Here is a 27,790-nt window from a genome sequence, read left to right on the forward strand (position 1 = left end):
AGGTTATGAACCTATTCATGAGCTAAAAGTAAGTGTTGCAAATTGGTCTTATTTAACATATTCCTTGATGTTTCTTTTACTGTAGACAAAATGCAGGATAACTAGACAAAATTTGACTGGGCAACTTCAACTCCATTTCAAAAAACATAAGCTCACAGTAGTAGACCAAGGTTTTTAGATTCAGCAGAGTTCTCACTGACTGCAGAACCATGTTTGTGCAGGACCTTTAGTCTGCATATCAAAAAAAAAAAAAAGTACATTTTATGCATTTCTCTCCAAGCAGATCACATCCTTGCTGGATAATAACAACAGTAATATTTTTAAAAGCTGCTGCAAGATTTAAAATAACAAGCTAGATGAATCTCTTACTGCATTTAGAGTTCTACTCTCTGTGGCAGGTAATCCAGCCTAAGGGTTTAGCTAATCTGGTTTTGTTTTGTTTTTATAGCAGGCTTACAGATAATGGAAGACAGAACAGTCTTCACTGAATATTGCTGTCCTGTGTGTGAAATAGAAATAATTAGAAAACATGAGGGAACGGGACAAAGACTGAAAAAATGTATAGGCAAAGATCAGTCAAAAATTACCACTCTGTGCAATGCTAAAACCATATGCATAAATTAAAATCATTAATTGGAATTAATTCAATTTCAAGGAAAGTAAAGTTCTAAACTTCACAAAAGAAAGAAATTTACAAAATTCTATGCTCCAGAACTTGAGCAACAGAGTGAATACCTCTGCTCCCCTTTACCTCCAAGTCTTCCCTATGGGCACTTGGTCTTTTAGATCATATTTTCCCAGATACTCAAAATTATTTCAGTGTGCCCCTTAAATCCTTGGTGCCCAATATCTGTAGCTTGTGTACGCCGATAAGGGTACTGGGTGGCCTTTATAAGGCAACACTAGTGAACAAAGTAAGAGCAGCATTGTTCAATCAAAATCTTTGCCTTAAGTGCTTTTCCAGGCTCAGTGTAAAGGCTGATGCCAAGCAGCTAGTGCAATTCCTTAAATCCATGACTCATCCATTGCACTTTTCTATCCCATTTCTTTAATTTTAGAAACAATATTCGCCTTCTTTTAAGATGTTAGTTTCCAGCTCTTCACATAACTTAATATTCATGATACACCATGCTCAGCAAAAGCATAGGTTTGTTTGTAAGCAAATGACTGGAGTTACAAACGATAACTTCATTTACATGTATTGGTTTCAGTTCTATAAATAACCAAGGCTTTTTGTTTCTATTAAGATCAACAACTAGGCAATTTTCTGAATTATACAGCAAACTCCCACTGCACGTTGCCAGTTATCTGGCAGCAACACTTCCGTTTATGATTTCGGGATCAGCTGCAGGTAGCCCCCAGGGTCAGTGCAATGCAATGCTTGAGAAGAGCATAGTATCTTGTGCAACTCAAGCCCTTATCTTTTGGCACACTCTTGTATTCAGGCCTGTGAGCACTAGCACAAACAAGTTATCACAGCATTACACAAGTCAGATAATAATCAAGCAGATCTACTCTTGGCCTCCTCAGACTGAGTTTCTTTTTTTCCTCAAATTGGAGTAGGATATTCTGTACCACATTAGTCTGCTGTAGAACGCCATTAAACTAAATGACTGAATTATTTTGGAGCACCTCAGAACAAACATATTGTCAGACTTTGCACTCCAAACGTCTTCTGCAGACAGGGAACTGAAGCAGGGAAATAGTGTCTTGCCCAAGGTCATGAAGGAAATGCTTTATGAATGATAGCATCCTTCCTGTAGCTGGACAGCTATGTGCTCATCTATATCCTTTCAACAGGTCAATAACGTGGAATATGTTTGCAACTGGGAACTCTAGTGGAAAATTTTCTCCTCTGCTCTTTTACAACATGCAAGCTGGCCTAAAGGGAATACTCAAATTGACCAGAACAGACCAAAATAATTAAACGACTTCTGGCTCAAAGTGAATAAACAGTATGCAAACAGCAGGTATTACACCACACAAAGCCAGCCAGGAACCTGAGCACTGCTGGGATCATGTGTAATGTTATCATAAAGAAAAAACAACATTTTACTTATTAATTCATATTTTGTTGCAGTCAGATGGAAAAGTAGTGTGACGGATGTTCTTTTTATCACTGGTCTCTTCTGAGTTATTTAAAACCATAGCTGGGAAGAGGCCAGACAACCCCGTAACTTCAAACAGGACTGATGTCAGAGGGAAAACTACCACCACAGCTGCTTCTCTGCCAAGCTGCTGGAGCGCCTCATGACCTTGCAGGCCCTTGCTGCTCCATTCCAGAAGCCCTCCTGTACCTGCCTGTCTGCTCATGCTGTAGTTTCAGTGATGAGAAGACTTCTCTAGAAACTAGATGAGTGCAAATTTATATTTTTTCAGCTGAGTTGCCTGAGTCCAAATAAAAGACCCATTAAGAAGGTTAGGTGATAATCTACAGCAGAGACTTGCATGGTTTCATAATGGCTGGACCAGATAATCTTGGAGGTCTTTTCCAAACTTAATGATTCTATGATTATATAACAAAGGTATACCTCACCTCACTAGATAGCTTATTGATTTTGCCCACTGACTACTTCTAAGTTATCAAAAACATGAAATGAAAGGGATTTAAATAGCTGTAAAGAAATTTACAAGTGGAAATGTTTATTAAAGCAATAGGCTTTCCCATATTGGATTTGAGAGACGTTACTAATAAAGGCTAGGGAAGGTTCACAGAGGCAAGCTGTAGTTTCCTCCCACAAAATAGGTAATCCTTTAGATCTCTATATCCAGTTAGCTGGTGATGTTGGATGATTTTTTTTTTTTTCTTAGCTTTGACCTTCATTACTGTCTAGATATTCCTGGCCATCTAATCTGCTTCAATAGATGTAAAATGTAAAGGCTACCAAATTTGCTATTTGTATGATTTGCTAAGAGTTACCTCTCTGTTTCAATGCTAAGACTTTACAAGTCATTTCCTATGGGCTCAAGTAAATTAGGGTGCAGTACTCTGACATATGGAAATCCAGTGTGAGCCATGGGGGAAGAGAATTTAAACTGAAGGAGAACCTAAACTTCCACCTGTGATTTCACAGTCACATTAGACCTGGACGCATGAAAACAGTGGAACCACACCTTTGCTAAACCAGTTGAAATAAGAGATATGTCATGAGATGAATGATCCTTTTAAGAGATCATATTAGGTGATAATACCTCCTCACCATTATTGAAATTGGACTTGATGATCCTTAAGGGTCCCTTCCAACTCGGGATATTCTATGATTCTATGATTGTATCAAATATTCACCAAAGGAATAATGACTTTACTCTGTTCTCTTTGTAGATAGGGTACAAAAGCGTGGCCCTAGTTAAAAATAAGGTTTCCTTAAAAGTAAGGGTGTTCTCTGCGTTGCTTTAAGGCAATTTGGTCTTCAGTAATTACAGCCAGCCTACACAGCTGGCTCTTCAAGTTCTAGATTCTGCAGATTGCTCATCACTTCTGTCACAGAACTATTCATGTAATGAAGGTTTGCAATGTTAACATCTGGACAGATCGTGTCACAATAACAGGTAAAACAGGTCCTCTATTATTTATATATCTGTTAAGTGGTGAGGCAAGGAGCTGTGTAACACAGAAGAAATGATCTATTACACTGCTCTCAAAAATCATTGTGAACACTCTATTGGACTTCCCCAAAATTCCACATTGTTGTATAAAGATTATAGAAAAACAGGAAAAACAAGGGGAGGTCAGCATTGCTAGAGAGAATGGAATTGTCTTACCTCAACACTGAAGAGCTCAGACGTCACAAACATTCTTTCTTGCTTGATATCCAAAACTCTAAATCAAATAAGGGATAAATTAAGGGATAAAATAGAGATCGTAACAATTCTTTGTCATTATAAACAATTTATCTAAATGTCTGAACAGTAGCGATTTTTACTGCTTTGTGGGTCAGATACTTATTCAATGGTGAGAAGCTGCTTTTATTTTGGAACCAAAATGAAGGGGAAAAAAAACTTTTTCTGAAACATAACACAATAAACACTGATTAATTAGTTACTTATGGACTTGCCTTCAGAGGACATTTGGAAATATGTCCAAGTTTTTAATAATCTTTGTGCTATGCAGTGACTACATTTCCTTACTACTATACTGGATTTACCTTGCTTCTTCCCGAGCCAGAATCTCCAGTAGCTTTGAAATGTCTCCTGGGCAGTCAGAAAGCACAAGGGAAAATCTGCACACTCTGTTATCAAGGGTCAGGGCACGAGCTATGCACTGCTGCAGCAAATGCAACTCCACATTTCCACTGCATATAGCAATTGCCACTCTAAATGCAGAAAGAAAATAGGATTATTTCTTAGCGCTTCTCTGTGCAAAGCAGTCATAAACCACAGACATTAAATTCGATATCAGCTTAACATTTGCAGGGACCAGGCTTTCGTAAACATATATTACATTTCAGAGGAGCTCCTAGTTCTTAGTATCAACTGTGGGTGGGCTATGGGACTCTAGAAGCTGGCTGTATTAGATCGTCTGAAGCTGTTTTGTTTTGACTTGGTATTTGTTGGGGATTTAGTTTTGTTAGAGATAATTAGCTGGAGAATTCTAGGTCTATTTCAAATTTAAAAAATGGAACAGCACTTTCACCAGAAATTCTGCATCTTGGGCTCTTAACAGCTCAATGCTTTCTGTAGCCACTAATTAAACCCACCTCAACCTTGCAAAATGAATATAGAAATGTTTGAAGAGCAACTGAAGAGCCACACGGTTAGTCCCTGATAATCTCTTTCTGCAGAGGCAAACCTGTGCATTTCCTCTTTTATTTTAGCTGTGCTGAATTGAATTTTGTTGCTGCTCTGTACATTTTCAGCCTTATCTGAGCAACTGCCTCAGCAGCATTTTAGCATCCAATGCTGTATATTGGAAACTTTGTCTTGAGCACATGTATATTTAAATACATTCTGGGCTGTATCTTGAGTCAAGGCTCAATCTGCTTAAGTACTGAGTGCTGAAGCCCAGATGCAAGAAGGGATTTACCCACACAGTTAACGCTAAACACAAGGGTAATCCTAGCTGGGCAGGAGCTCTTGGGGTTGGAAGGCAAGTGTCACTCAGTGACTGCAGATGACAGCCCAGCTCACTTGCTAGCAAGTTGTTTCTTTTTCAGGAGGCAAGGTCCCACTACAGATGGGGTTGATTTCCACATGTGGGATGTGAGAAGGCAGCAGGCTGGCAAGAGCAAGATGCTCTCATAGCAGATGTGCATAACTGCCTTTCTCCCAGTCATTTGAGAACACTGACATTTGTCTGGTTCAACATGGTCTTCTGACCTGTGAGTGGTCTCTTCAGCCTGAAGTAGGTGCTATGGATAAGCCTATTGGCAGTGCAGGAACAGAAACTGCCGCATCACTCATAAAACCAGTACCTCCATTTCCCATGACCAAGGCACTTGGCCCCATGCTTTTGCCACAATTCCCTATTGAGTCCCATTTGCAATAGCTGCAATACCTTTTACCCTTCAACTCAGGCAGCTTCCCAGCAACCAGTGCTGCAAGTCCAATGGCCCCTTCTGCATCAACTGTGGCTCGCTCATACTCCAGCAGTCTCAGCATGGAAATGAGGATGTCCTCCTCTCTGGTGGAGAAAGAGTTGTGTCAAAACAAAACAAACAAACAAAACAGAAGAACTACCAAAAAATGAAGACAATACATTTATGTGTGAAGGGATTCTTTCTGTCCTCCTGGGTACATAATGATCCCACTGTGGTGTTATAAAAAGCTGTGCTGATGGGGGTGAATGTACAGTCTTATTACTGTAAGACAGTGTTATTTTTTACAAGAACCACTGTGCCAGCTAAATTATAGTGTGTAAATATATTATTGGAACTTGTATTTCGGTGAAGAATTAGAAGTGTTTATTAGCAGCCCATAAATTGTTTTGGCCAAAGGGGTCAGCTAAGTGGGGACAAACTCACTGTCTTCAGTGTCAGGTACAGCACAGTTTTCATACACAGCAATGTTCACCCAATATTATTTATTTTGGTGTTTTTTCTTCACCTACCTCACAGCAACAACTTTATCCACAAGTTTCCCAGTCAGCTGCAAAGAATTGCTGCCAAAGCAAAGTCCACTCACATCTGCAATTTCAAAATACAAAAATGTGAAGCTGGCTGCTCTAGAAAAGTCCAATATTTTTTTAGAGTCCTGACATTGTTTTTTGTCCTTAATGACTGCATCACGTTGCTATCCTATAATCTCAAGCAGCTTGATTTTTACATGACAAAAATGAGTTTGGTACCAGAAGGCCAAGGATCTTCCAGGAAGATTTTGCCACTCTGGATCCCATTACAAAAATCCTGGTTCTTCACTCGCACTGCCTTACTGCATGAGTGATCCTACAGCCTGGTGTTTCTCAGTGCACAACTAGGCCTTGAAGAACCACCAAGTGTGCCACTGAATTAGCAAGCTACAGCATGACAGAAAAGGAGTGCAGGGACAGGCAGAACTTACTGAGAGAGTTAAGTTGTTTGGTTATAAAGCTCACATTTAACCTAAAGCTTCAGGGGATTTGAACATCTGGTAAACAGGATATTCTTAAATTGCTTAACAGCTGAGGTTTTTTTTGTGCAGATTATATGGAACAACTGAATTGTTTATAAATGCTGTTATCCTGAGGACATTTTTGCAAGTGTAAATATTTAAGCACTACATTTTTCTGCCTTTTCAAAAATTAGTCTTCTAGGCAAGAGCTTTCCCATTGACTTCACTGGTTAAGTTACTGCTTGTGAGCACAGCAGTCACATAACTACTCTCATATCTCTAAGTACTCACCTGAACATTTCATGTACACTGGAAATAGCATTGTACCTTGAAGAGGGGTGCAGTTTGTGTGTCAGAAGCTGCTCTTACAAAATACATTAAATTTTGTGAAATATATTCAGACAAGACTTCGTTTAAATACGTTAAAATTCAGTTAGCTGGAAAAGAACATGACTAGGTTGGCAAAATCAATTACAACCTTTATTTTACTTCCACAAGAATAATCCATTTTTTTCCTACCCCCATAGAAGTGATGATTGCTGCAAGCCTGGTCTTCAGCGGGGTGGCCAGCCTTTAGGGATTGTTGCAATACAGGGAAACTTTCAGATTCAACACCCTGGGTAATACAAATGATGTCACTTTTTTAGTGATCAAATTCTAACAGAAGGCAGTGTTATAACCAAAAAAGTTTCCTCTCAGAGTTAGTAACAAGGTAATTTGAATCTCACTCACATTCGAAATGTACATAATCTTGTCCATGTAGGTTAGTTTTTAAAAGGGATGAGGAAAATTTTTAGAACAAGTTTCCAGAGAAAATTCAAAGTGAATTAAAATTGAGTACAAACTGCAAAAAGCTTTTCATCTTTACAAGAATATTGTTTTTCAATAGTACAAAAGACATAGAAGATGATAATGAAAAAGCTAATCTAGTTGTTATGTATGGGATGATACCCAGGAATAAATGGGGTTGGAGTGGGGGGTGGAATTGATCACAGTCTTGTAAGAATTCCCTCACAGAAAAAGTTGATGGAAAAATAAATCTTGATCAACCATCCCGGTACTATTTCATAGCTCTGAAATATACATTCCATGGTTAATACAAAGTTCCTAGATTTTTTTTTCTTCTACCTGTTTGTCTCAATCCTCATCACTTCTGGAGAGAATTATGTTTGGAAAAAAAAAAAATATATATATATATATATATATATGATGTTTAAGTTGATTACGGTTTCCTTCCACACAGGAAGATTCCCTTACATCTGTTACATCTGCAATGTCAAATGTATCTATAAATTACAGCAGCAGAAGTTGCTAAGTGTAAGTCAAATGTATCCAAGATGTATTCAAGACAGCAATGCTGTATTATGTGTGTTTATATCCCTCTTAAGTACACTGAAGTCTGCCAGCTTCAATCACAAATAACTCTCCTTTTCTGAAGCGTTCACAATAAAATAGAAAACAATAGTACACGTACTGAAGTTGAAAGTTACCTGGCCACAGCAAAATAACAATAATAATAACAACGTTAAGCAATCAACAATCAATAAGTAATCATCAATTTAAAGAAATTTTACCATAACAACTAAGCTACCACTAAATTTACCCTGTGGCATCTTTAGGGTCAAACATTTCCAGTAAGAAATCAATTCAAAGCACAGAAACAGATGTCATTTGCTTTGGAAGAGCATTCTCAGATTTTTTCTTAAATCCAGCCAAGAGACAGGAGGCTTCTCCTAAGCTCTCAGGTCTGCTGCTGGGTAGTGGACACAGGTAGTCCCTGTCCCCTGGCAGTCCTTGCCAGCATACTACTAGATACCACTGCCTTTCGAGAAAAAACAAACAAAAAACAAAACAAAGCAAAACAAACAAACCAAACCAAAAAAAAAAAAAAAAAAAACTGTGGTAAAAGGTATCAAAAATTCAACACTTTCTAGGTGAAAGGAAACTTACAATTACAGAAATACGTGGGTTGAGGTGTTTGAGTGCAGCAGCCGACCCTGCCAGCAGGCCACAGTGGCCTCCTGCTGGGAAAATCACCGCGTCCAACTTTGGCACCTGCTCGTACATCTCCAGTCCCACAGTTCCCAGGCCCGACAGGTAGACAGCACTGTCCTCTCTGTGTGAAGGAAAGGCACATCTCAGCAGAACTCACAGTTGTCAACACAGTAATAGTTCAATCTGCTACTCTAAATATATCATTCAGCAGGAAAAATACATGAGAATAAATCACCAGCGCAATGAGGCCAGGAGGTGATGTGACAGGTCAGTGCCATCGAACAGACCATCACTTTGTAAAGTGCGACGTTACCTACTGGAAGAACACATTGTGCCACTGAGGAACTGAGCAGACCCTTTCTACAGCAGAGCAAAATCAAAAGGTTAAAAAAAAAAAATTGACAGCAAAAATCCTATGAAAAACAGAGGCACAAATCATGCAGCCAGGTCAGCAAACTTTTCAAGCTACCTGAATCACTTTATTATCACCAATCATCTGGGCTTAACAGGAGTGCAAGTTTTCATGCAGGAGTGAATCCGGGGATTAATGCATAAAGTGCAACCAAGAAGAATTCATAGCACAGTCTGGCCCCGGGTAGGCCTGCCAAGTAGCCCTTACGCTGACGAGCACGTACTGTTGTTGTTAGCAATATCAGGGATTTACAGAGATAAGGAGAGAAAGCATTCTTCCATCATCATAACTTCCTTAAACTTCATAAATTTTGAATGTTGTGGTCAAAACAAAAAGCAAAGTCTCAAAAGGAGATCTTGTTCTCTTTATTTGTATGTGGAATTCAGTGTTCGTGATAAATGGGATTTTTCTTTATGAAATTCAAGCACTGCGTTCAACCTCACAAATACCAAACAGAGTGTTACAGAGCTCAGTCTTTCCACAGCCCAGAGCCAATATCTGATACTTGAACATTACTCTGGAAGACCTCATGGAAGGATAAGCAAGGGTTTTAGTTTTCCAAAATACTGGCAAAACACTTTCAGGCAAAGTTAAGTTAATGAGCAGAATATGGACAAACAGAGTCAGAGAAGACTCTTTTTTTTTTCTTCAGAAAGTCTTCAGAAAGTCTTTTCTTCAGAAGACTTCAAAAGACTTTCTTTTCTGAAGAAAAGCCCACTGTACGGTCGCACGATTGGCTTGGGTCTATTTCTAAAAGCAGTTTTGGATTTTATGTACAAGTTAGCAATGCTATAAATGTATCATGATATATCAATAAAAAATAAGAGACCTCTGTGTGCCCATATATATTTTTTTATTATTATTTTTTATTTATTTTATTTTTATTTTCTGGCCAAACAGAATTATAGACCCAATGACTTCACTTGATTTATTTTACTGAGTACGTTTTGGTACACAAGGAAGCCGTGCTCTTCTGTCACTGCTAAGACATGCTGAGGAGCACAGAATGCCTGCCAGGTGGAGACCAAGGCACTGCTGAGAAATGACATCGATCGAAAAACACAGCAAATTGCTCAGGGCAAGAGTCAGTTTAGCTACACAAGAAAAGATGAGAGAACTGAACTTTCACTCCTGTACCAGAATTAAAGTAAAGAAATTATAGTGGAATGGGTAAATGAACCCTTGAATTTATTGTCTTTATCAAGACACTGATGCAGCTCTCTCCTCCTCTGTGTACACAACAAAATACATCACTGGTCACCTGATTTTATTTATTTTTTTCTGGAGCCTTATTCACAAATAAGGTTCAGAATTTAGATTGCAGTTGCCCTACAATGCTTACATGGGAACTTGCAAAAACAAATGCAGGCCTGGGATATTCAATTTACAAGCAAAACTTTAACAACTAAAAACTGTGTTCAAAGGAGACTGCTCTGTGTATAAACACTTAGTAGCAGTTTGAATAAAGGTTTCAGGTAATCATGTTTTTATTGCTAATATATTGTTAGAACACCAGTTCACCGATCGGTTTTCATCTCTTAATCATAAAACGAGTCACTTTATTTGCACCATCACTGATTACTTTTGCTCTGTGAAAACAAACAGCTCTCTCTTGATATCATATGCCATTGAAGGAAAAACAAGGAAAAAGGACAGGTAAATTCAAAGATGGCACATTTCAATAAGCATTTTTGAGTCAGAGCTAGAAATCTGTCCCTTTGCCTTCTGAAATGTGCAACATACCAGCAACCAAAATGGGCTGTCAGGCTTCAGATTCACAATGAAATTTTGACTTGAGAGTTACCAGGTTCTGTTCCCCTGTTCTCCAAGCAAAGGGCTCAAAAGCTATCAGTTGCCCTTCTTGGATTGTTAAACTAACCAAATCACAAATGAACTAGGATCAGGTCTGGCAAGTGTTTGGACAAGGAGTCACATGGGAAAAAAATGGACTCTCAAGGAAGGAAGGTGTGTAATTCATTCTGTAGCACCTCATTTTATACCTCTCTGACTCAGAAATCAATTATTCTCCAGTCATCCCAGAGGTACTCTATAATTTATTGACAATCTTCATACTACATTTATAATGACGTCCTGAACATCTGTAGTTACTGGAAATCCTACATTACCTGAGCAGCAATTATGTAGACTTCATGAGCGAATTCCAACTTGGAAAATCACATTTCCTTTCTGGCATTTCACAGGAAGATGTAACAGGATAAAAAAATTCCCTCCCCTAATTGGATACTTGCACGCTAGTTTTCATAACAGAGTATTTTAATTGCAATCAAGAAAAGAGAAGAACTGACACTGACACACCCAACTACAGGATACTACATGCACAGGTAAAAACAAAGACAGTCATGAAATGCCTGCTTCAGAAAGGAGAGAATAAACTGTTGGTTAAGGAGATCCAGAGATCCCATGAAGCCACCTTTCTCCATCTGAGCAACACCGCAACCTGTGCAACTAATAAATAAGCTTCATCTCTTGGATTTCATATGTGCTACCCTAGAAGACGACAGATGTCTGGACAGCTTCAATTGTTTTCACCATTCAGTATTTATTTTTATTTTTTATCCTATATTCAGTGAGGAATAAATACAGAAATAAACTCATGAACATGCATTGTATGGGAATGCTTTTCATATCTGGAAAAGCATTACTGTGATTTTCTAGGGATCAAAGGATCAAATTGCTGGGGGTTCTAGGCAAACTAGAATTAAAATGAAATAAATTCCATTTCAGAAGTTCCATTCTAAAGCACGGGAGAAAGACTGATCTTTTACAGACAGCTTTGGCAAGTGGTAATGAATGTGTGGCAGATACATTGAAGAAGACTAGCTACCCGTACACGCACACATCTCTCTGGAAAAGTGCTCCCAGTCTATATCTAACAAAACATGTTTAAGGCATCCTGTTATGAAAAGGCCCATAACTGTACTAGTTTTGCTATTTTTTTTCATCAGCATGTGAAAAAATTAATCTATTGAGAGATAGGTTGTAATTAAACATAGTAATAGACTGAATAACTGTTTTGTTTTAACTTGAAATACAATAAATCATAATACATAGACATCATTAATGACAATTTCATTTAGAATTCATCAATAGTAGATGCAGAAATCCTTTGCACACATTGTCTGTGGAATTCCATGAAGTTAGAGAATATCTACTTTACATAACAAAAATAAATTTGTTGGGGAGGAGACAAAGATTAAACATGAAATTACAATACTGCAATTTAGTTCTTATGTGTAAATGTGACAGCTGATGCAAGCCAGCTGGGAGTTAACACACTGATTGAAAAACATCTGACAGAAATTTGGAAATCATAAGATTATGTAAAGCTGTGGTTTTCAAAAAGAGCGTTTGTGGGTTTAAAATTCAGTGAGATCTAAGGCACCTTGTTCCCTTGTGTTTCTTTGAAAGTTTCAGTCTGAGAAAAGGCTGTGCCCATGGGGGTGGACAAGGCACACCAACCAGCCCTGTGAGTTAGCTGTTGGCAGAGCAGACAATCCAATCATAAGGTACAGGTTTTAATATTAATTTCCTAATAAACCAGCTGGGAAGGAAGAAAGGACTTTCTTCATCTTGTTCATTCTGAGATCCTCTTTCCAAGCAATATTACTCATTATTACTGTGTTTACTGCAGCAGTGTCTAAGGGGAATAGGCACTCACTGCAGTAGGTGCCATACAAATGCCCAGTGGTGTGTTGGTACAGAGGCAGCAATGGGCAGGTACAGCAGGAGTGTAAGATTCCAACTCAGTGCATCATCAGAGGGACTGCCAGCTATGTCATGTTAATGAGTCAACCCTCTGCCCCCTTGGTGATCTTACTTAAAACAAACAAACAAAAAAAAACATAAAGGGAAAGGAACCACAGAATAGACTGCAGAGAGAAAAAGCAAAGGGGAAATTAGATCAGTTCTAAATAATTTCCCTACCTTATCTTGTTCTAAATATGCTTTTACTAGAGCTGGTTCATTTCATGACCTCAGATAGCTTGAATACTTAAATTTATAACCATTCATAGCTACTTATGTGTGTACTAGCCTCCTAATCAGCTTCTTTCATGCCAGAAACAGTTTTGTCAGTTACACGAGATACACGAATACCTTTGCAGCACTAACCTCTTGCTCTGCCTTACACCATCAAATCTTTTGCATTAAAGGTTAATTTTTACCTACCTTTCTCCTCACAGAGAGACCAAAAAAGAATGCAAGCCTAAATGTATGCTGACAGGTTTCATAAAGATTTAACATATATCCACCGTCATACCAGGCCCTGAAGTTCCTAATCAGGAAGTTTACCTGGAAAAAGGTATTTCATTTATCCCAAACTGCTATGGAAAGGTTCACTATTTGTACCTATAACTGTCCATCCCCCAGGTAAGAGGAATCTTTTGATGATGTGTGATCAAATTTTAAGTTTGAGACAACTAATGCCAGTAACCGTTTTTGCAGTGCTGGGCAAGTATCTGAACAATGATAATCTTTTTAAACAATCTGACTTTTTACTTACTCCTCGAGGTAGAGGTAACCATTCTCCTGTGCCAGCCGTCTTGCATGCATCTGGGAATCCTTAGCTGTAGTGCCATATGATATAACCATGGCACCATACTCACGGCACATCTTCACTCTGGCCGGGGAAGTGCTGGTTGACATAATGACAAACACTGGGATACGAAGCTCTGAGGCGTGGTAAGCAACAGCCATGGAAAAGTTACCATCTGAAGCCACTATCACCCCCTTTCTTTGCTGATCCTAAAAAACAGGATTGTTTATTGCACATTATGCAGTGTCACAAACTTGTCCCATATCATCCTTAATCAATCTAATGGTCTGACTTCTTTCTATTAGGAAGCCTTCTTTTCCTTTACTGTTTGATCAGGTTATGGTATTATGATACAGTATACATATGTACAGAGCTACAATCCCTGTATTCCCCGAATTCAATTATTTTTCCACTGGAATTAGCTGCAAAGATTCAGCTGATCCCAGAAGAGTCAACATCTGTCCCCTCAGAGCTGGTACCCATTCCCTCTTCCTTGCCAGTGGGAAATCACTTCGTATCAGGTTTCCCTTTAACAAAATGATTTATTTATATTATTGCGAAGTGCAGAAATAACCACTGTTTTGGGGCTGCTGTATCATGCCAACTATTATTGCTACAGAGATTCATTAGCCTCCTACAACAAAAGATAAGCAGGCTATTCATGCAATGGTACTGAAATTCATGACAAAAATCAATCGGTGATCTTGATAGTTCTCATCACCCATTGTAACTCGATTTCATCATCACTTCAAGTGTGGTGGTTTCAGCATGTCAGAACATATACACATACAAGCACTTCCATCTAAGTGTCACTTTTAAACAGTGAAGTTTACATTTTAAAGTTTTTTTTTTTCTTTTTTTTCTTTTTTTTTTTTTTCCCCCAAATATTTTAAGCATTTCACCAGTGGATTAGCCATGCACAAAGAAGAAAAATATTTTACATTCAGATATTTGCAGATCTACGTTATTCAGGGCAACAGTTCAAAAGGCAAGAAACACTCTGGTTCTATGGACACTGTAGTTCAAAACAATTCTGCTCTATTTCTGTGAAGCCAAACTGATTCTTTTTATTTTCACATACTGGCACTTTGTTATACCTGAGGCAATGATGTCAGAAGATAAAGCACACCTCGCTCCTTCACAGATCCTGTGTACTGGAGGAACTCTTTCTTTAGGTAGATATCCACTCCATACTGCTTGGATAGCCTGGAGTACTGGAATATAGAAATATTATTATGGTGATAAACCAAAAACTAAGAAAAACCTTGCAGACTCCATCAGCTCCCTGTTGAAGGAGGCATGACTGCTATGTGTGACCTCCAAAAAGGAAAGTTACATATTCAGTTTCTTTGGAAATACATGACAGCATGCTGTTACCTACCAGACTCCTGTGGTTTATGGAAGTAATTTTCAAACTTGAAACGGTGAAGTATGTACAGCATGGGACTTCTGAAAATAGCATTGGTTTTGGTCTTGATCAAATACAGATACAAAGGTAACTACTTTCACGAGAGACGGATTAAAAGAGAGCTTGACAACATATTCAGTATTTCTATCAAAAAGCGTCATGCATGTTACGTAATGTATCGGATATGTGCAATATTTGCAATCTGATATGTACTAGCAACATGTGTCAGATTGTGGGACTTTCAAAGAGTTAAAATTTTCTATAAACTAAACATATCTGAAATGGATACTTGCTTTAATGTATGCAATTAAATTAAATACTTCAGATGAGTGTTTCCAGGCTTTTTAGTGCATTTGGAAACATTTATTTACTTCCTCACCCATAGGTGGGGCCAGATTCTCTATTTTGCTTCTCCTGCACTAGGAGCTACACCACTCATCATAGAATCGTAGAATATCCTGAGTTGGAAGGGACCCACAAGGATCATCAAGGCTAACTCGTGGCATCACACAGGTCAATGCTTGCTGCTCTCTTTGGAAATCTATCTGCAGAACTGAAAGAATGGAAAGTGCTTAGGAAACTAAGAGAAAAACTGTTTCTATCCTAAACAGCGTGAACTACGGAGAATGCCTAAACAAAACAGAAGAGTGCTGGACAGGAAATGCTGCCTTACTGGGTCTTCATATACCTCACTAATTTTATCATATCAGTTTTTGTAGAGCATCTTGGATTCTAGAGTGAATGTTAAGAAACAAGATTTAAAAAGATGAATCCTGTGATTTTGTAAAATTGCTAAGTCTCCTACATTTTAAGATATACATTAATTAGTCACAGAAGTGGTGTACTTCACATGTATCTTTTTTTTTTAAATTTTGATATTCGACATTTATTTATTTATTTATTTATTTTTAATGTTATTTTTTTCTTCTTCCTTTAACTGGGGCTTATTTTTGTGGCCTAAATACAACAATTACTTCTAACAAAGGAGGTGTCAGTGCTATTTCCAGCAGTACTGACCTGATGTATGACCTCGTAAGAGTCATTGAACCATCCTGTAACTTTTCCTTTTTGTCACCTTGGTCTTATCTAGGGACTACAGATGCTGTGTCTAAGGTACAACACAGAGCAGCATCCATTCTACATCCATAAAACTAACACAGAACAAACAACCTTTTAAGTTCCTATACCGACCAAATTGAGTGCCCAATTTAATGCTCAGTCCTTGCTTCCCTTTACCTACTACCTCCACAACCTCTATGACCATCATACATCATGTCATGCCTCAGCTTCAGGCAAACTGCCGCATAAAGATCCAGAAGGATGCTTCATCCATGGTCTTACCTGCAGATTGGGAATCTCTCTGCAAAGTTTTTGTTTATTAATTAACTGAACAGTTTTTAGCTATACTTTTTTTTTTTTTTTTTTTTTTTTTTGAATCAAAAAGAAAGTCCCTGAGGGTGGTTCTTACCTCCCACTGATGAGGATTTCATATAAAGTTTATCTGTGTTTTTGACACTACTGTGTGCTTTCAATACCTTCCTTTTGAATCAGTGCGTGAAACAGATACTAATGACTTTTCCATGAAGATTACTTGGACTAGCAACAGCCATAGGCTATTTTAACACTAAAAAAAAAAAAAAAAAAAAAAAAAAAAGGGTGTTGACTTTACACTATTCTGATCATCCTAAACACAGTTCATAAAAAGAGACTGAAGAAAGTTGGCCTGTTTAGCTTGGCACAGCAAATGCAGAGAGGGGATACAACTGTGCTGCATAAATCTGCCAGCAATGCCCAAGAGAAAAGAGCTATTTAAGTTAAGGGGCAAAGCTGCCTGAGAATAAATACTGTGAAATGGCCAAATAGAGCTTAACTAGTTGTGAGCAGGAACACTACCAGTTTATGAAAAGTTTTCTGTTACACAGATGCCTGCAGGAGCAGAACATGGAATCCGTGGCTCACCTTTTCCCACACTAGGATGTGTTGGTTTACTTTCAGAGCAGAAGCCACACTTTGGGAGCTTAGGGAATGGGGCCGAGATACAGACTGTACTGTGAGCTGCTGGTCAGATCCATCTGAGTTGAGAGTGTGAATGAGATCCCGCAATAACCCATGTGGCCAAGGCTATCCTTATTCAGGGAACTCTGAGCCAAAAAAAGTAACACTGCAAGTAATTATGGTATCTCTAGATCAGCAGGCACCATCTGGGAACCAGCAGAACTGCTGTGCATTGCAGACTCAACCAATTTGCTCCAGGGAGTGGACACCAAGGTCCTTTCCCTGTGCAGGCCAGAAAGACAATCAGCAGCCAGTGAGGTTGGCAGTGTGCCCGTGGGGGTCAGTGACAAGGAGACATTCCTCCAGAGAGAGATCTGGGGCTGCTCCTCTGAACCACCGTTTGCCAAAGACTTTTTCTTACCCACTACAGGGAAAAGAGGAGATTAGCCACAGAGGGCCTACAATCACCTTCCTGAAGAGTTCCCAACAGCAGAAATACACCATGAATTAAATAGCTAAGTCACTGCACTTCTATATGCTTTAACAAATGTTTTTACATATGCAATGAGAATGTCTCCATCATTTTCATACCTAGACTGACCAATAAGGGTGTGCGTGTATCTCAATATCATTGCTTTGTTGAAGAGGCATGTGGCAGAACCACCTGGTTACAGAACAGATTCATCCTTGCCAGGTTTCCCAAGCTAAGAAGGAAAATCTGATCCTTCAAACTTCCCACATATGTGGGCTACTTCCAAACCAGACCCTCTCATCTGACTGCTTTTGCAACAGTGCTAGTCAATGGTCTCCAGCTCAGGTTCTTTGTCGCAAGTGTTTTTTTTAATACCACAGTGCATTAAGTCTATGCCTAATGTGGTTTATCCTTTGTTTACAGGTCACTGCAATCTTTGAGGATTTAGGTTAATGTAAACAGGTAGGAAGAAAATGATTATTGACAGTTCACAACAACTAATATGAATGTGAGTCATTTTACACAGATCTATCTGCTGCAGATAATGCATACTCTTCTTTCATTTCTGACCAATTTTTATGAGAGAGTATTCAAAGCCATAAGAATTCCCTACCATGCAGGGTGTTTTCTGAACACCACTCTGAATTTTGAAAGCTGCTGCACTTATGTCTTCAAATCGAATCAGCTTGTTGTGGCTTGACTGGCTGGTCCTGGTGCTTGACTGAGGAATGAGGGAAAGGGCGTCCCCAAGTAACTCCTCGTTACGGCTGACTATCTTCATTTCCCAGGTCTTCACATCCCCATTGAGGTAATCCTCTTCAACAAAATCTTTCAGTCTTTCAGGGTTGATAGAGGGTGGCCTCTGCCCAATGTGGCCATTTCTTACTGGCCCATCCTTACAACGGTGAAGATCACAAATTGCCGGGGCATCTCGTTTGTTGATTTTATTGTCATCCCTGAAAGCAAATAAAATAATTTTGTTAGGAAAGCTTGATTAAAGGCTTGACGTTTAGCATTTAAGTTGCTCTTAAATCAGTTACACATCTCAGTTGCTCTTCACAAGCCTCAGATGAGCAGACTAAATTATTAATGTCTTATTACCTATCTTGCAGGTAGATGGAAAGATACTGTAACCAGCCAGCTTTTACAAATGCCACAGGTAACCTGCAATGTAGACAAACTCAAAAACTGCCATAACCAAATAAATAGGGAAGATACAGTTCTTGCTGTCTGGGCAGGCAGACCTGCTTAAGTGCTTGGTCTCAGCTGGTGATGGTCTTACTTCAGTGTTGCAGGAATTCTGAAATGTGAAAACGTGTTTGCTGTATGCAATTCTAGGTTTTCCATGAAGTCACTGCTACGGACCATTCCCTAACACTTAATAGCAATAACATGATTGCATTGCAAACAAAAGGTCTGCTTTTCTTCTCGTGCCTACTTGTCGCACATACTCTTGTTGTCAACTGCCTTGTGATGGGAAGGAAATCACTCTGATAAGAGACAGCAACTATATCTTACTATGAGCGAAAAGACTAGGACTCCTGATCTGTGACCTAACACTTCACAGATAAAAGCACCTCCAGATAATAAAACACTGTGATGCCACACAAACCTCTTTCCCCAAGGAACCTTAGAGACAAAACCTTTTGCTACAAAGCCTTGCACTAGTCCTACCTTAGGCTGTCTTACTCTATGGTCTACAGTACTCAGGAGTTCACACAGGATAAGATAGGATTTTGCAGCCCTGCTAACAAATAAAATCAAAACTTCCAGAAATTCTCAGAATTTGCTGAGTTACAAGGAGGAAACAAAGCACTAAGCAGAAGACGAGAGATTTGGAAAAGAGCTGATACCTAGTCTGGTCCACGGCTACAACTACACAGATGGTATAGTCTCTCTACACAAAGTACTCAGTATTAACATATTTAGAAGAAACAGTTTTCTAAAAATAAGCATGTTAAATTATTATCAGAGATTTCAGCATCACCCCTGGAAAAAACTATTTACCAGTTTTTCAAAATAATTTGGATTTAATCTATGCAGTTTTTCATCAGCAGGGCTGGTTGAAACAAATACTATTCTAATTTTAGAGCAGTGATCTCTGCAATGTGCATGGTAATCAATTTCAAAATTAATTTTAAAAACATTTAGAAACAGCTGCTTTTTAAGCAATTGCTTCCCTTTTGACAGTGGCATCCATTTTCTTTGTGGTCCCATAAGCTATGCCAGCAGCTCTGCTTCCTATTATACTTCCAGTTGTCCCACTGAGGATCTCACATAACAATGTAGGCAGCATAAGAGGTTTTATTGTTTAAAGCAAGTACTATACTTAAAAAAAAAAAAAAAAAAAAAAAAGACAGTTTTAGTGGCAATTTCTTCTCTCTCCAAAATTCCTGAGTTCAAATGTGCGCTTGCAGCCCAGAAAGCCACCCGCATCCTGGCTGCACGAAAGGCAGCGTGGGCAGCAGGGTGAGGCAGGGGACTTTTACCTTCTGCTCTGTTCTCGGAAGACCCCACCTGGAGCCTGGTTTCAGCTCTGGGCCCACAGCACAAGAAGGTCAGGGATTTATTAGAATGAGTCCAGAGGAGGGCCACAAAGACCTTACAGTGGCCTTCCAGTGCCTAAAGGGAGCCTACAGGAAAGCTGGGGAGGGACTCTGGCAGAGAATGTAGTGATAGTTTATTGAGTGGATCTATTCTACAATTTTCTGCATTTCTGCTCCTTTGGGGTTAGAGGATTGGAACATTTCCTAAGGATGTTAAACTTCCACTGTCAGTTCTCACGCGTATTAGTGATCTTAATGCAAATACGGGAATCAGATCAAACTGTCTCCCTGTGAACTTGTTATGGCACAGCCCATGGCTCTGGGAACCAAACGGGGCCATTGCATAAACAACAGCTACCGTGACCTAAGAGGCCACAGCTCTGATAGGAGTTCACACAGACACACACACCCCCCTGCAAACAAATGAATTGTTTTCTAAATCACACTAGCCTGTGGCCTCTCAGAAGAGAAGAGCATATACAACTTATCTCTAATCATGTAAAATGTTTAGCAAGCATTGGCAAATAATGGTATTTCTTATACCAGTTGTATATAGAGAGTGATATATATATATATATATATAAAATATATATGGATCAAAAACTTGTGATTTTTCTAGGTGATTTTTTTAATGACTTGTATTTGAGACAAGAGATAAACTCCCATTTTTCCCCGGTTTCTTTTGTAATCAAAAACTGTAAAAATAAATAAATAAAAACAAATCCAGGCAAATACGACTACAAAAACTCCACCAACGAACCAGTAAAGTACAGAAAGTAGAAATTACAGGGCAACACCACACTAATCTAGTGCCATTCAATACTTTACCAGCAAATACAAAGACCAGATTTGGATGCTGATTCTGGGCCCTAATCTAGGATTTTTTTTATTATTTTTATTTTTTCACAGAACAAAGGAGGTTTTTTGCATCAATTACTCTCATGAGCAGTGAATATTTGTGAAGGTCCTTAATGGAGACAACACCTTATAGCCATAACAACAACAAAAAAATAAGTCAAACATAAAAAGCATATAGTCTTTTCAAGCATAATACAGGTTTCAAACAGATTTGAAACATTAACATCTCAGTATTTAATATGGAAACTATCATCCATTTGCATCTGAAAGGTCAGCAGCCTCATTTCCAAAGGAATATCACCATGCTTTTGTATATGCTATTTTCTTCAGATGAATTTTTATTCTCCGTCTATGCATGTACTTTTCAGTTACACCAGTGAATGACATTTTTCCCTATTGAACCCACCTGGGTGAACACACAAGCCTTCAAACTCACAAGGTAAATAGTCATTTTAGGTTTGATGATCCATCACAAACAGGCCAGTAATAACCCTGCTGAGTTAGATGTGTTTCTCTCCTCTTCATATGTTTCACACAGATACCTCAGTGCACAGATTAACTTAATATGAATTTCTTTTACAGGAACGGTCAATGCAGGCAGTGGGGCATGCAAATGCTCACAAAACAAACAAACAAAACAATGTGAGTTCGCATGCACAGTAACAAAATATGGCATCTTTTCTAGTGATCATGCCTACAAGACAAAAAGGTTGAGCCAATATAAATACAAACTTAGTGTTATAAAACATTGTCACTTTCAAATGAATTGCTCATTCCTTTTTTGGAATTCGTTTAGGAAAGTTTTCATGAGGAAGTCTGATATTTCCAGCATAAAACAAATATCTAGCTGGCAAGTTTTGTTACATGTTATAAATCACGCCATTTTACCTTTGAAGTGATTAGTAAAAGCAAACATGGAAAAAATAGTTTATAAACCTACTTTTTCAAGAACAGCTGCTCAGCATAACTGAAAAGAAAAAAAAAAAAAAAGAGAGAGAAGATCTGTATACAGACATTCCACGAATAATTAAAGAACTGGAAGAAGTATCATATTTAACAAAAGATAACTAAATATTTTGAAGTCTCAAAGACAGTGTGTGCTGAAATGCACTATTAGGATGACAAAAACAATTCAGAATAAACAGTTCTGTTTCTAGACTGTTTACTTGAATATACTGATATTTTTCAATTCAAATATCATTGGGAAAACAAGTTTGGAAAAACAGCAATATTAACAGAACAATCATTTATTAAAACCAACAAAAATAACTCTAGGAAAAATCAAACAGTGATAGCACATGCTATACCTACACACCACAACTGTTGTCTTTTTTACAGGGAGAAATAAATGCCTATGCAGTTATCCTGCAATAATGGCACGCTTGCATGTCCCAGTCAGATGAAGCTCATGCAGAATGGCTTCCTCAGGTTCCTTGTGGAAACAGATTTAATAGATTAAACTGATAAACTGGATCTCTTCAGCTTCCAGAACTGAAGGAGCAAAAAATCAAAGTCACAGATGTCCAGAAAACAGTGATCAGAGAATGATCACTGTTTCTCCAAGCATAAATTTTAGGGGGATATCGTATGAAATTATCAGACAAAAATTAAAAGAAAACCTTTTCTTACTGAAAATAATTATTTCACAGAACTCATTGCCATGGGATGCTATGAAGGGCAATCATACAAATGGCTTCCTAAAAATGCTGTGCAGCTCTGTGGAGTTAGGTCTAACAGTGACCATTACATACATCGTTCAAGGAGCAATTCTTGATTCAGGAAGACCCCAAGCACTTGCTTGGCAGACTTCACAAGAGAATATGAGAGAAAGCACTTTTCTTGCGTAGCTTATATTTTTCTCTAAGCTTCTGTTACTGGCCACCACTACAGAAAAGATAAAGAGGTGGTTGTCCCTTTGCTCTGACTCAGTGTTGCTGTTCCTACAGCATTTCGATTTGTTGACATACTTAGAGCCAGCATTGGGCCTGTTTGGCAAAATAAGTCCCAACAACTCATTTCAAGGCAGAAGAAAGGCTGAAAACTCAGCATTTCTTCATTTCCACAGCAGTTTTTATTATCTGCATTCACAATGATGCACAGTCACCTTGAACAGGGTTCTGAAGCAGAAGTTCTGTATTGTACTTGAGCACCCTTAAAGCTCTATGCCATGATGGGAAATTCAAACCTCCACACTTCAGTTGGACTGATCAGTGGCATAGTGCAAACTAGTGGCTAGTGGTAAGCCTGAATACCACTTCAAATCATCCCAGTGAATTAGGACTGGCATGTAATTAACAGCAGCACATGCGCATACATGCATATGCATGGCTTTTTTGTTTCCTTTTTTTTTTTTTTTTTTTTTTTTGGGAGGGGGGGTGGGGTGGGGCGGGGAAAGGCACTTCTTAAGCACATACCGAAATGCTGCCATCACCTTCAAGCTCTCTGAACACCAACTTGTAGCTCACTGAGCAATAGGCACTGGTGAGATAAAGCTTTAGACGTACTTGTCATCTGCTTTGTGAATAAATGGACTCCGATCTTATGCCTGCAAGTTTGGAGTACTTCTTACAGGAAAAACAGACCCCCCTTTGAAGTCACTTCTGCCTCATTCCTCATTCACGGAATGTAGAGCAGAGATGGGTCATGGACTGGTTGGGGAGTAGCCAGCTGCAGGCACCAGGCAGTCTGCTTGGCTTCTGACAGAGAGATGCAGCTGTGACGGCACCTCCTCTCAAAGGAGTGAGAAAAAAGTAATCCCAGGAGAGGACAGAGAGAGCCCTTTCCCTCATCAACATCTCTCTTTTATCCAGGACCTCCTCAGCTCCATTAATCCTTCTTATTCCATGTCCCCAACCTCTTTCTCCTCTGCTCCTTCCAGATGCTGGAGCATTCCACACCCTTCTGGAACCCTCCTGATTTATTGCAATCCTTTTTCCTGATAGCTCCTAAATCTTCCTGTTCCATCCCAGCTCATTTTGGCAATGTAAATCCCTGTGAGCTCTCCTGTGTTTGTGAAATCCTCGCTGGCTGCTTTCATTTTGTTTTTCCCCAAGCACACCCAAATGCTGCAATAGCAGTGATTCTTACAAGTATCTCAGAAGCTTGTGCAAGTTGATCTTTATGAAAGAGAAATTATGGAAAAATGAAGGCTTGCTTTAGATACCCAATCCCATGCAAAGGTTCCTAAATCACACAGGAATCAATAATATCCTTCCTTAAACAGAAATACAAGTCAGTAAATATTAGCTTACCTTTGATAAGATTGAATCGATAGAATCTGGGGCACAGACAGATAGTGATTTGCCTAAGACTCCCACAGGAAGTTCATAGCAAGGCTACTTATTAGAGTGTCTTAAAGATGAAGAGATCATGGCTTAGTTAGCAGCCTGTATGACACGAGTGCTAGAGGATGTAAGCACCTGTGACCATCCACCACAAACAGGTACAAAATAACCAAGCCTTGGGACCGAGCCCACGGCAGGCACCTGTAACTCTACTCACCCTGTGCAGCATGATCCCACAAAACTGTGTGTTGCTACACCAGCAGTGAGTGCAGAGAGCCCAGGCTCATGCAGGGAACAACCAAGCTGCATTATCACTTCTGAAAAAAAATGTATCTTGAGCTTCAGTAATTCACATTGACCACAGCCTGAGGCCAACACTGTATCTGCCTTCATCTCTGGTTATAACCCATCGCTAGTCTTCTGTACGTGCTACTGAAATGTCATTGCTTGCTAGTAGCAATAGCAACGAGGTGTCAGCTGCTAAAGAGATAACAGGAAAAAACAATCTGAAAGCAAGGGGAACTCAAAAGGTCACCCTTCTTGGTTACCTCTGCTTCAACACCTTCCAAGTGTCCCTCAAACTGACAAATTCCTCTAAGTGCTTCTTAAAGATTCACATTGTGAATGTCAAACAGTCAGTATAAAGCACTGCACACAGCTTGGCAGTTAAAACAAAACTCTTACAGAAGTTAAACCATTTTCCTCTTTAAACTAAATCTTCTCTGAATTTAGAGGTTCTCTTGTGATCAACACATCCCAAAATTCACCTATAATAAAGAGTGAGTAACATAATCCAAATGAGAGGAAAGGCCAGTCCTGTGATTAAAGGACTGACCCAAGATTCTCAGTTCACTGCAGCTATGTGTGACCTTGGGCAAGACATTTTTTCAATGCCTAATTGCAAACTTCTCCTCCCCCTTGGTCTTCTTTTTCTCCCTCAAGCTGCCCGTTCCATGGGAGTTTATATTTATTCAGTGGACACTGAGCCTGCTTGAAATAAATTGTTTTAAATACTACAAATATATGCAACTACAGATGCAAACGAAGCAGGAGATGGTAATTGCACCTTGTTTATCCAACATCAGGCAATACCAGCTTCTGATCTTGCTAAGAGTGGTCAGAAAACAAAACAGGGGACCAAAACAGATACTGAAAAGGCTTCGAGTGAGGTTGTGCCAACACAGCTATGTCACGGGTGCACACACACTCTGGTCAGTGCAATGCAGGGGCTCTAGATGTCTCCTAAATTGTCTCTGCACCATCCATGCCTGAGCACAGTAAATCAAGCAGACTATACGCACTAGAACAAAGATAACTGCAGAACACCTGCAATAGCAGAACGCAATACTGGCTGTCCCATGGTAGATTTTCAGCAGTCCATTGGCCTGCCTAGGCTTATTCTACGACAACACTCATGAAGTAAAAAAGCTGAACATTGGCTTAAAGTACTCACAGCTCCACTGCTTCCAGTGGATGACTCCAGAATCAACTCAGTCACAGAACCTTGAGAGACATTGGAAACTTATGAACAATTTCTTTCTTTTTTTTTTTTTTTTAATAATAAAGTAAGGAAAAGTAAAAAGAAAGCATTACCTATACAGCATAGCGAATAAATAAACAACGAGGTGAAGCAAAACTCCAACTACGACACCATAAGGAGGCAGGAGGGGTCCGGGGGATGTCATGTCCATAGGCCTGGCCCTGGGTGGACCCCGAGGGTTGACCATGGCCCCTAAAGGGGAGGAAGGAGCACTCTAGTTCTAAGTCAGACAGCAATATTCTCCAACCTTTGCCAGAAAGGATCGTATTCTTCATCTTCCCTGGAGCGGTCCCTGGGAGTTCTGTTTTTTAACACCCTGGAGTAGATAAACTGTGCCGCAAAATTCATTGTAATTCCTGGTGCAAAGGAAAGCTGTGAGGCTGCAGGCAGTGGACACACTTGCCTGCGAGAAGTGCCAGCCCTGCACTGCCAGGATGGGGAAGAGAGGCGACTTGCTGTAAGCAGCTCTCCAACGCTCCTGGGGGAGGGGAACGACTTTCAGAAATGGCTGCTGCTATTTAAAGAGATTATTTCAGAGGCCAACCTGCCCTTGTCAATTTGAGTCAGGGCCTGGATTATGCTTGGGTGATGTTCTGTTAGCAGGACACATGAAGCTTTACTTACTTACTGCTTAGCTGTGGAGCATGATCGGGGCTCATTGCAGGGCCCATGATCTAACAGCGTGCACTGGGGAGACAGAAGTAGCAAGGAAGGGCCAACTTCTTTCTGTGGTGTCTCAGCCAGGTGCAAGGATCTGTTAAGGCAGCACCTAGGGACACAGGCCTTCATGATTTCGTAACCAAAAGACTGGGCCTTTGGGCCTTTTCTTGGCAAAGTTGGGCCTTTTCTTGGCAAAGTTGTAGCAGAGGAGAGAGATATGCAGATCATACAGATGGACAGAAAAGATCATGTAGGGAAACAACTGCAGTAACAGTTAAAGAAAGACAGTATCAAAGTTCTCTCTTCATTGCCCCGAGGGAGTGTTACTAGGGGCCATGAAAGATTTCCAGCCACACGATGGCTGTGTGGTGGGATGGGATTGGGGTCCTTCTGTGGTTCTCCTCTTCTGGAACGCAGCCCTGATGGAGCACAGGCTCCCAGCTGCTCAGGGACTGGCCAGGTGTCCCTCCCCAGGTGTCAGCGGTCCCTCCATGCCTGCTCTGGTTTCTGCCGACAGTGTACGTAGGTTTAACCTCCAACACGGAGAACAGGCACAGGGTGATCTAACCCAAGCTGTGACCTAACCCTCTCCGCAGAGTACCCTGACTAATAATAAACTGTTTCACACGCAAGAGTCAGAATAAATGACTAAATAGTCTTCTGGGAACTGTAGGAAGTGGAGCCAGGTTGTTGGAGGCTTCCCTACATAGGTGTGGCAGGCAGGTCCTTACTCCATGGACATCAGTGCAGATGAAACTCTAGATTCACCACTTTTTCCTGTCTCTCCCACCCCCAAACCCTTTGTCATTCCAGACAGTGGATGTGCAGACCGTGGGTGCTGCATGTACTAAGCATGGCTGCAACCCAGCAGCATGCTACTGCCAGAAGCCGAGACAAAAAGGCAGTGAGATGCTGCCAGCACTTGCAGCTCTAAGTGAGAGTGAAGTTCAGGACAGCTTCACTGGTGAAGCAAAGAGAGAAGGCGGGTGGAGTTATTACTTTGCTCATAACACATCTGAAGTGCAATGGTGGACAGGAAAGGGAATGTAAAAAAGTAAAAATTGTAACGCTTAGCTTTTGGATGCCTAGGAGCCCAGACTGATGTGTTGGATTCCTAAGCTCTCCTTGCAGCAAACTGTGCAGATGAAACACAGACTTTGATGACACTGAGTAGGGAGTCACCTAAAAATCTGTCTATATGCAACAGAGAAACATTAATATCTGCGAGTTTCACAGCATGCTCCTCCCTAACATTTACAGCTGCAAGGAGGCACCACCTTTCCTTCTGCCTTTTTCCCCTCATTTCCAGTAATACACTTGGAGGTCGACACATATCACCTTCCTCACCTTCTGGTTAAGCTAAGTCCATATCCGCATTTCCAAGTCCTCAGCCACGTACCACAAACACGTTAGGTACCATTAAGGAATGAAGCAAGCTTCCCTTCCTCATTTTGCACAGGTAGACTGAGCCCATCAAGCAGCGAGGAACACAAAACAACTTGCACAAGAAACAAAACCGAAGTGCAACTTTATATACTGG

The 27,790-nt window shown here is 39.8% G+C and overlaps 1 protein-coding gene across 1 annotated transcript; it reads right to left on the minus strand.

Annotated features, from left to right (window-relative positions):
• Nucleotides 1–2,549: 2,549 nt before the first annotated feature.
• Nucleotides 2,550–25,938, minus strand: LOC116491287 (L-threonine dehydratase catabolic TdcB-like). The gene is made up of 11 exons (XM_032191146.1): nt 25,838–25,938; nt 17,976–18,318; nt 14,585–14,701; nt 13,455–13,696; nt 8,476–8,641; nt 7,045–7,141; nt 6,047–6,122; nt 5,495–5,620; nt 4,146–4,313; nt 3,763–3,820; nt 2,550–2,615 (listed from the first exon to the last, which is right to left on the minus strand). The coding sequence occupies exons 1-11, from the start codon at nt 25,936–25,938 to the stop codon at nt 2,550–2,552; spliced, it is 1,560 nt and encodes a 519-aa protein (XP_032047037.1).
• Between the last annotated feature and the right edge of the window lie 1,852 nt (nt 25,939–27,790).

This window comes from Aythya fuligula, chromosome 7, assembly GCF_009819795.1.
Source record: "Aythya fuligula isolate bAytFul2 chromosome 7, bAytFul2.pri, whole genome shotgun sequence".
Taxonomy (NCBI): domain Eukaryota; kingdom Metazoa; phylum Chordata; class Aves; order Anseriformes; family Anatidae; genus Aythya; species Aythya fuligula.